The following is a 10,056-nucleotide window of genomic DNA, read 5'->3' on the forward strand; positions in this document are numbered from 1 at the left end:
AAGGACATGGCAGGGGCGCCGGACTCCTTCCGTGGCCGCCGGCGTGGCGGCGGCCGGCGGGGTCGCGAGCAAGGCAAGGCCGCGGGGAGCCGGGGACGCGGACCAGATCTTGTCCAGGACCGGACCTTATCCTCATCATTTTACAGTTTAGTCCATGATATTGTGTCTATTCGTGATCTGTTATATCATGCCACGTCACCCTATTTAGCGGGACCCGTCTGTCATAATCGGGTTTAAAATGAGCAAACCGGACAATTAGTGTTTTCTGCAAATAATTAGGCTGGGAATTAGTGGTTTTGGGAACAAACCCGTAGAATTGTGGTTCCTGCAAACCTAGTCTTCAATGTCGATGTTTTATGCAATTCACTCCATGTAATGATATGTACCTGTTGGTTGGCATTGGTTGGGGTTCTCTCTGGCTGGACCATTCCTTTTGGTCCAGTCCTGATTTGAGGGCGGGGAAAAGTAGGAGGCCACATCATCATAAAAGGATGGATCTTATAAATGTCTCCCTCACCGGGAGCCAATATGTACACCTTCTTTGCTGCCCTGCTCGCAATGTCCAAGTAGATGACAGCACAACATATCTCCAAGAATACAAACTCCGCGTTGTCCCCGACTGCATGCAGCTTGACACTAGCATTCTTTCCATTCTCCAGGTCTCGAGTTGGCATCCTCATACTTGCACACACCTCACGCAGACAAATAGTATGAACTAACAACCAGTTGTCACCGATACGGTTGTTGTTGTTGCTCCGGACGTTTCATCACCGAGAGATCCGAGGAGAACAAATCCAACGCAAGAATCTTGGGTCCGGAGCAAACGATGTAGAGCGTATGGTTGGTGAGTAGAATCATGACTCCGGACGTTGACACGGGGGCCCCCTCTAATGTGGACGATGTATGGTTCTTCCATACACCATCTAGTAATTCATAAATGTGGATAGTGGTTCTGTCCTGGCTAAGCACTAATGTCGTGCCCAAGCATTACTGTTCATTGAGGACGTATTCGGTAGCATGGTAGAACATGCCTCGCTCGAGGTCAATGGACGGCCGTGGTGGTACGGTCACAATGTTCCTCTCAAGGTTCAACGGATTGAGTAGAACATCTGTAGTACTATATATTGAGCCGATGAAATCCGCCGAGAAGACAACCGTTCTGAGAACCATAAAGGACACCCCACGTATCGGAGTAGGCATCGAAGGCCGGTCTGGCGTGACAGATCATCGTGTCAAGCCCGTAGATCTGAGGCATCACCATGAACTTTGGGAGCGAGAATTTCCAACATTTCAGGTAGAAGCCAAGGAAAGGTGGGTGGAGATTGCGAAAGCGGTGAAGTAAAGCAGGATCAGAGGTGATGCTGAGCCAGCAGTTGCACACGAGCGCGGCATGGACGAGGCTGGCGGGGAAGACTAGACGAACCAGGATCTCGCGGTGGAGGTCATCGTCATCAAGTGCCATGGTAATACTCGGCGACGTTAGAAATGACGCAGGATATTAATGAAGGCCAAGGCGAGCAAGTATGTTTGTATCCATTGAAGAACTCTAATTATATTATTGTAAATGTAAAATCTCATGGTTTCTACAACATTACAATATAATCCTTTTAACTAGGCGATCCGGATGCCGATCAAGTTAACACTTGTTGGTAGAAATATGGGAAGGATCACTATCCCTGGCCTTTGATGGTATCATGACTTACATGTGGTAGAATATTTTCGAAGGCATGGCATCATGGCTCTGTATAATCACTAGGTTTGGAGGAGGTTCACTCTAGGGGTGCATATTCTACGTACATACTACTCCCTCCGTCCCATAATGTGTCAAAAAACGTCTTACGTTATGGGACAAAGCGAGTATCTTTCATTCAGATGAAGACATAGTCAAATTATAACTTGGCAATATGAAAGTGTGATCCCAGTTTATGTGGGAAACTTCCATATGTACGGTACGTGCATATTTACCACTCCCTCCCGTTTTGTAAGGCGACGCATGCATAGCTCTAGATTATCAATTTGATCAACGTAGCAAGAGTTATACAGTATACAGTATATCATAAAAACAAAAAACCACACCATTAGAAACTCAAATCGACAGGAGTAAATAGAGAACGCGACAGTCGAGGTTAGGGCAAGGGTGGGCGTGCAGACCTGGTGCTGGGAGTGGTGATGACCGGCGGCAACGATGGTCTGGCGGCATGCGCTCCTCCGTGGCTTCCGGCCATCGCGAGCCTCCGCCACATCGTCGCCGGTTCTCTCTTTACTGCTTCCCCGTACGTCGGCGATGAATATTTGTTTCGGAGGAGCCGAGCCACGACGATAGTTTTGTTATGGAGATAGATCTTTTGTTGAGCAGACGGAGATAGATTTTTTATGGGTATTTTTTTCTTTTTGTGGGAATTATGAGTTTTAAATAGAAGGGCAAAAGAATATGAGAAGTCAAGAGGCCAAGACAACCTGTCGCGCGTTTGCATACACAAGCTGGCAATTAGGCCTCTAATATAAAATAAATCCAGAAAAATGCAAGCACCAATGTGAAGTTTAGGACTTGAACCCTGGTGGGTTGGGATATCACTGTCCTCCTAATCATCCAACCGCATGTTAGTTCGCAAAGAAAAAACCTAAATGATGCCTTCAAGCCGACCGGCCACGCATGTGGTGTCTGATTTGGCAAGATTCGACACATGGGAGAGGCAACAACGTGATGCGGGCACCGCTCTATCCCCTCTTTGACTCTTTCCCCGAACAACACCGGCCACACATTTTTCTCCCAAGCATTCAACCCACCCTCATCCTCTACTATCTCCCACGTGCGCTCCGTCAGGGCCCAACTTGGGCTCCCGTGCTCCCTCTAACCTCCCTCCTCTCTCCGATGTCCCCACGCTTGGGCACTCCACCGACGCCCTCCTTTCCACAACTCTCGTGCTCCCCTAGCGCATATTCTCTTTCTTCCCCCCAATAACCTCCACCATGGGCTTTGCTTCAATAGTGGCGGCCCCATACTGCGGTCACGGTGGCCAAGAGTTGCGATGCTGGGGATCAAGATGCTGCAACTGGTGGGCTACGACGTGGCCCTCGTACTAGAACCGACCACCACAGGATGCTGCAACTAGCACCATCGATGTTGGAACCAGCTACTATGGATGTTGGCACTGGCGAGGCTCGGCGCTGCATCCGCCAAAAAAAGCTGCAACTAGCACCCACTGATGTTGAACCATCCAGCGTTGTGACTGGTTGGTGTTTCGTAGTGCAGTTTTGCATGGCAAGCTCTTGGAAGTTTCTTCGTTGTTGGTGCTGAGCAGCGGTCTGTGGGCTCGCCCTCCTCATCGACCTTCTGCGTAGCATTTAGGGCCTCGTCTCATCTGGCGATGGTGGTGCAACAGGAGGCGTGGCCTGCGGCGGCGTAATTGGGGATGGTCACGAGAGAGGCGAGGTGCACAACATTTTCTTGCTCGATTGATCGGAGGCACTAAATCCATCATGGATTCGTGGACACAAATCTATCCCCAATTTGCCGAAAAAGATCAGAATATTAGCCTGGTCTTCAAACAAACTATGAAGTTGTCCTCAACCAAACTCTAAGCTGATCTGTCTCGATCGCTGGATCAACTTAATACTACAACTTAAAATAGGCAGTAAGATGTACTGTAGAATGATCTCTAATGTTAAAGTCCACTTCTTACAGGTGCCCATAGGCCCTGCATCTTGGAGATGCAAGGAGGGCTCATTTTGTGGAGATACCAGAAGGGTATGCGGTTATACATATATATACTTCAATTAAGACTTTGGCATATATACGTTGGACATGTTTCTGAGTTGTATTAGATGTGTCTCGGGGTTGTATATGAATGTGTGTCTGGGTTGTATGGAAATGAGGGTGTATAGTCCCTCACGGCAAACGGTTCGTGGCGCATACACGTTTGCAATGTGGTCACATCTCACATGGGTTGACAATCGTGTGCTCTACCCTTCACATTAGCGACCGGTAGCTATGGGCCAATATACCTTTTGGGATTGGTAGTTTTACCTGTATGAGATGTGATCTTATTACGTACAAGTGTGTCTTGCATGCCATCGTTTAGAAAAGGATGTGCACAAATGGAAGCAAGAAATTGCACTGTGACATACAAAGACAAGGACATCCACCCTTGTCGTGAAGTGATCAAGGATTTAGCTGGACACTCGTGCTCATAATAGAAGTACTTCCACTGGATGTCTCAAGATATTTTTTACAAGTTATTTACCTACTACATCCGTCCCATAATGCAAGACGTTTATTGGCACTTAGTGTAGTTAGTAATTGACCGCGATGGAAGTGGAACAATGCTAGCGTGTTTGCTCACTGCAGAAAAAAAAATCCGCTTTGGTTTGAGAAGGCAAAAGCTATACAAACATGAACCAACTGAAAGTTCACTTTAAGTAAGAGTAGAGATCACTACAGAAATAGACGGAGCATAAAGTTAAGACTCCAGTGGTTACAAATCCTCCCTTGCTTGCACGCAAAAGGCAAAACCCAACTAATTGCACTCCCCGCCAAATTATGTTCCAGCAAATTAATCAAGACACTCCACTTCATGGATGTCATACACATCATCCAAAATCTCTCTCACAAGACACTCCATTCTTAATAACGGTTACCCTTTTTTGGGTTGCCTTAATAAAGCTAACTGGCATCACCACGCGTATATATACATGCAATACATAGCCAAGATCCACCAACTATCAAAAATGGCATCCAACCATGTCCTCCTCTCGGCCCTAGTCCTGCTCTCCATCCTCACCGCCGCTGCAGCCACCATCGCGTGCAGGCCAGGGGTGGGCATCCCGCCCAAGCCACTCCCAAGCTGCCGCGCGTACGTGGTCCAGAAGACCTGCAAAGACACCCAGCAGACCACGCCGGGCAAAGTGGCCTCCAAGGATCCGTGCTGTCTGGAGCTGGAAGCCGTCTCGGAAGAATGTCGATGGACCGCGATCGAGGACTTCATGCAAGGGATGCTCCGCTTGGAGGGCGTTCCTGAGGGGTGCACTAGAAAGGACCTGTGGGAGTTCACCATGTCTCTCGTCAAGCCGGAGCTGTGCAACCTACAGACCATCACCGGCGGGCCGTACTGCGGCCTCCCTCCTAGCAACGACCGTCTTGCCGACGGTGTGCAAGATGTGTAATTAAGCATGTGACTGATAGTGCATGATGAATAAGCGTGTAAATTGCGCGTGAATATATAGTAGAAACCCTCGTGGGTTCATGAGTATCGGTGTTTTGCAGTCTTTTTTTTATGATTGTGTTTTCCTTTTCTGAACTCCCACGATGAATCAAACGAACCTGCTGCATCAAGTTCATGAATACGCGGTTTTGGTGGTAGGCCATGCAAGCGCTACATTTTCTTTTTCTTATTTCGGTGTGCTAAGTACCGATGTGAGAATCAGTTTTACGTAGGAAGGTTGCGGGGCCAACAGGACAATCATTTGGCACACAGAAAAAATTTATGAATTCCAATTTTTTTTTCCAAAATTGCCTCACAAAATTGTTGCTAGTATTTATGAATTCCAAAAAATGTCCATGAATTGTTATTTTTCTCCTGTCATCACATCCTCAAATAGCTTTGCTTTTTGGTGTTTTGCAAGAAGTACTATTTGGTGAGTGGGATGTCCGTTCATTTCCTTTGTGCCATCTATACTCCATATATGCTATTTTTAAAACTTAGTACTCTGTTGCGATCATGCGGTACTCCATATATGTAGTGCTCTATGCATGCATCTGTGCTCGTAATCCTTGATGCGTGGTGCCATAGCTGCACCGGTGGATTACTTATCTTTGACAATTAGCAAGCCCAACTTTTCCTCATTTCAAGAAAGTTCATTCCATCATTACTTTTGAAAATTGAAAAGTTGTTGGACAAAACCAGAACCTAGAGCGGTGCGCGTGCGCACACACACACAATACTATCATATTTTTGTTGCAGAAGGAAAAGTCCATAAATTTACATGAAAGAAATTACATACGGTCTATTTGGAAGAAAAGAAGCACACTCACACATAGTGTGAAATCAACTAAACTGCACTGGACATCATTGCAACTTTTTTGAGTGCTCCGAGAGATGAAGAAAGGGGAAGACATCCACGAAGACCAAACTACACTGGATCCGTATAGACGTCGGACACGGAGTAGATGAGCATGAGCTCGGATGAACAGTAAAATCGTAAACAATCAAAAACAAAATTGAAAAAATGCAGATGTTTTTTGTGGTAAACTATGACAAATGTTCATCATGTGATCACATTCTTGAAAGGTGTGACAAAAAAATTGATGCTCCCAAAATGCTGCTTTCGAAAGCATTTTGGAGCACTAATGTTGTTTTCTAACCACGCCTTTCACGAACGTGATCTCATGATGAAAATTTGCAACCACTTATAACATTTGTCAAAGTTTACCGAAAAAAACCAGAATTATTATTTTTTAAATAGATTCATAAGGATACTTTCGACGTCGATGGGTATTATTCAAGCAGAGGATAATAAAGAAAAGGTAGGCGGGGCCAAGGAGAGGCATGGTCTAGATTCTAGAAGAAGAGGACAAGTGAGAGGCGCTCGTGCAACCTGATTTGATTGATCGGCCAGCCAGCCAGCACCATGTACCTTCCTGTATCTACACACATCTCAAGACCAAGAACAAAAATCCACCGCATACAGTGCATTTTCCTTAAAAAACACATACACTGCACATTTCTTTTAGAAAAGAAGGATCACCCCCGGCCTCTGCATCTGGGCGATGCATACGGCCACTTTATTAATTATTCTCACAAGACCTTACAAAGTAATACAACAGTAAGACTAAAGTCGCCGTCTAAGCATCTCTATCCAGCTGATGAAGGGGCGCAGATAGTCTGAGCCTAATACCAAACAGACATCGCAGCCAAACCTAACATCTAAGACCTGAGAACCCATCCAGGACGCCTTCCGAACATGGGTCTCACCGGTCCGGCGTGCACTTAGATGCCGCCGTCGCCAACTGCCACTGCTCCATCTTCAGAACTGTACTGATGCATCAACCTTGCTCGGTCTAGCTATCGTCGACGCCACCACAGCGCCAAACAGCACCTCCTCCCTGCGCGCAAACAGCTGAGCACGTCGCGGTCGCCACTGATACACCTCAGCGCCATGCTGCCAGGTATCACCAGCCAACACAGCTTGAAGTCCTTGGAAAATCTGTCGTGCGTAGCTGCCGACCAGGCATGACAAAGCGTAGCACCTGTCGGTCAGGCATGACTTGACATCCCACCGAAGCTCCGTGCAAGACGAAGCCGCTCCACCTCCTGCCTCTGACATCCAGCGCTGCTCCGCAGACGATGCTCCCAAGAAGAAACGACACCGCAGTGCCGCCATCGTCCGATCTGGAACACCAGATCCTAGGGTTTTCCCTGGAGCAGCACGAGTGGGTCGACAATAGTTACACGACGATGCCTTCATCAAGGTAACGGCGAGAACGCCGCCATCGCCTGCCGTCGGTTGGTTTTTCCCCGGCAACCATGTCTCCCCTACTCGCAGCCGAGACAAGATGATGGATCTCGAGATCCGATCACCAAGCCTCTGGCCGGCCATCTCGGGGCCTCCCTCCCTCCCTCCCTCGCGTATGGCATGGAGTTAGGGCGAGGGGCTGTCGGCGGTGAGGTTGGCGGTTGTAGGTAGGGTTTGGGGGTGTGAGAGAGAAAGGGGTGGGGGAGGGGGGCAGCTGCGTTGGTTTTCTCTTTTGGTTTGGTTTGGTTTGGCTTGGTTGGTTGGGGTTGTTTTGTTTTGGTTTGATTTGATTTGAAATCTGGAACCGGGAAAAATGAATTTCGGGCGATCGATGCGTCCTGCTGATTGATTGGTCTATCACCTACTCTCGCGGACCGGCCCTTCTCTTCTCTTCGGTCGATCCTAGACATCCGCTCGCATCTAACGATGGAAAGAAGAGGAGGGTGGTTTTTCCAGGCTGGTTGCGTGCGTGTGTGGTCCTCTCCATGATGTGTGTTTGTTGGATCGTGGTGATTGGTCCATCACTATCTTCCACGGATCGATCATTGTCTCTACTCGATCTATTCTCAGCCGTCTGTTCACGTCTGACGATGAAAGAGAGAAGGTGATGGATTGGACGAACAAAGAGACGACGGCTGGCATGCATGGTCTTGTCGCGACGGTCGGACATGGTGCAACGTGGAGAGAAGCACGGCCAGGTTGACGTTGTGTGTGACACCGACACCCACGGTATCATAAAAAAGAATGTGTGGTGGTTTCGATGTCGTGAACGGCGGCCGGTCGGGAAGGTGTTGTGGTGCGTGGCCGAGTTGGAGCAGAGTGTATGTGCACAGGACAACCGCCTCTCCGGCGTGCTTCCGGCAGCTTGAGTCCCTCCTCGACCTCTCCTCCGGTGGAAAAAGGAAGGGGGGAAAATGGAATCACGCATACCTGCAAGCGAGTAGGACAAGATCGATCATGCATCCCTTTTCCTCCTGTCTTGACTCGGACTTGTCCAAACAGACGAGGCAATGACAAGCTTCGCTTTGCTCTCGGTGGAGTTCATGTGCGCGTTTTTTCCTTTCGGAAATAAATAAGTGGAAAATGTTTTTGAGCGAGACGATCGAGGCCATTTAGTTCATTCACCTCTTACTCCCTCCGTTCCTTTTTAGTTTGCATTAGCAAATATGCCTGTGCGTTGCAACGAAGATGGAAAAAAAAACTGCACACCCTAAATCAGTAAGCATGAGTGGAAATAGCCCAACCCACATTCTCTAAATCAGTAAGCATTGTGATCACCATGTCGCCGCTTATCCCCTTTCATACTCTTTGTCGACAGTGCCCACGTTGTTCACATACAGTAAACCTGTCACTGGACCACACAAATGCAAGCAGATGTTTTAAAGTTTATAAACTAATCACACGGAATTAGAATTGGGCAAAAGCGTGAGCAAAAAAGTAATTCATGCGATGGGCGAAGGGTTGGTTGGTCAGCTCTGGAGGTTATGTTTATCACAATCAAATCATCATTATTGTTGATACACAGCTAAAAAGAAGATAACACGTAGTATATTTGTATAGTTATAGGGCTCCTCCTCCACCTCCTCCTCCTCCTCCAAGAAAGAAAGTTAGGATTTGTGCCTCTCGCCGGCGCCGGCGCAGGTCCGTCTCGCCTCCGGTGGCCCTAGGGCCATGGAGGCGCGGTGGATTCTGGCAAGGGCCGGCGGGAGGGCTCCATTTTTAGTCGTTTTTTTCAATCTTGTTAGGGTTTGTGTCCTACTCAGGAAGGCGAGACGGCGGCGGCTCCCTGAAGATGGAATAAAGGTGTCCCCGCCTAGCCCCCGTTCCGGCGGTGCATCTAGCATCGTTGGTGGGCGTGTGGAGGTGTGTCTCTGGCAGATCTATCTTTGGTGTATTTCCTCGGATCTCGTCGTTGTTCGTCTACGTTCGTGTGTCTTCGGTTTGGATCCTTCCGATCTACGTTATTTTTCATCGGCGGTGGTTGCTGTTCTGGGGTGATGGTCCTATGGGGCCTTAGCACGGCGACTTCCCGACTGTCTACTACAACAAGTTGTGCCCGGATCCGGCGATGGAGGGGCGATGACGGCGGCGCGCCTTCGGCTCGCTTCGGTGCTTGTAGTCGTCGCTAGGTGGTCTACGAATCTGGATGTAATTTTTATTTCTGGTATTCGTTGTACTGCCATGATTGAAGATGAATAGATTGAAAGTTTTTCCGCAAAAAATAATAATAATAATAATTTTTATATAGTTATAAACGAACAACACAATACTTTTTCATGCAATAAATAAATAAAATCAGCATGTTATTATTTACTCAATCAGTATCACTATTAGTACTTGCGCAAAAAGAAAAGTATCATTATTAGTACACTTTAAATTGATATTCTTACGCACGGCCTCACCCTGATCCGGAACAACTGGTGGTGGTTCCCCGCGTGAACGTTGCAAGGCCGTTATGTTTAGTGTTCTCTCATTCATCCTTCCATAACATCAACATGTAGAACGAAGCTGGTCTTTGAGATCATAAACATTAGCATGATGTAT

The 10,056-nt window shown here is 47.7% G+C and overlaps 1 protein-coding gene across 1 annotated transcript; it reads left to right on the plus strand.

Moving 5' to 3' along the window:
* Positions 1-4,722: 4,722 nt before the first annotated feature.
* On the plus strand, positions 4,723-5,249 carry LOC119366781 (alpha-amylase/trypsin inhibitor CM2-like). The gene has a single exon (XM_037632500.1). The coding sequence runs from the start codon at positions 4,729-4,731 to the stop codon at positions 5,161-5,163; it is 435 nt and encodes a 144-aa protein (XP_037488397.1). The 5' UTR covers positions 4,723-4,728; the 3' UTR covers positions 5,164-5,249.
* Positions 5,250-10,056: the final 4,807 nt, after the last annotated feature.

The sequence above is a fragment of the Triticum dicoccoides genome, chromosome 2B (assembly GCF_002162155.2).
Source record: "Triticum dicoccoides isolate Atlit2015 ecotype Zavitan chromosome 2B, WEW_v2.0, whole genome shotgun sequence".
Classification (NCBI taxonomy): domain Eukaryota; kingdom Viridiplantae; phylum Streptophyta; class Magnoliopsida; order Poales; family Poaceae; genus Triticum; species Triticum dicoccoides.

Bases quoted from the DNA above. Each gene is read 5' to 3' on its own strand.
- LOC119366781 (XM_037632500.1), top strand. From the start codon at position 4,729: ATGGCATCCAACCATGTCCTCCTCTCGGCCCTAGTCCTGCTCTCCATC.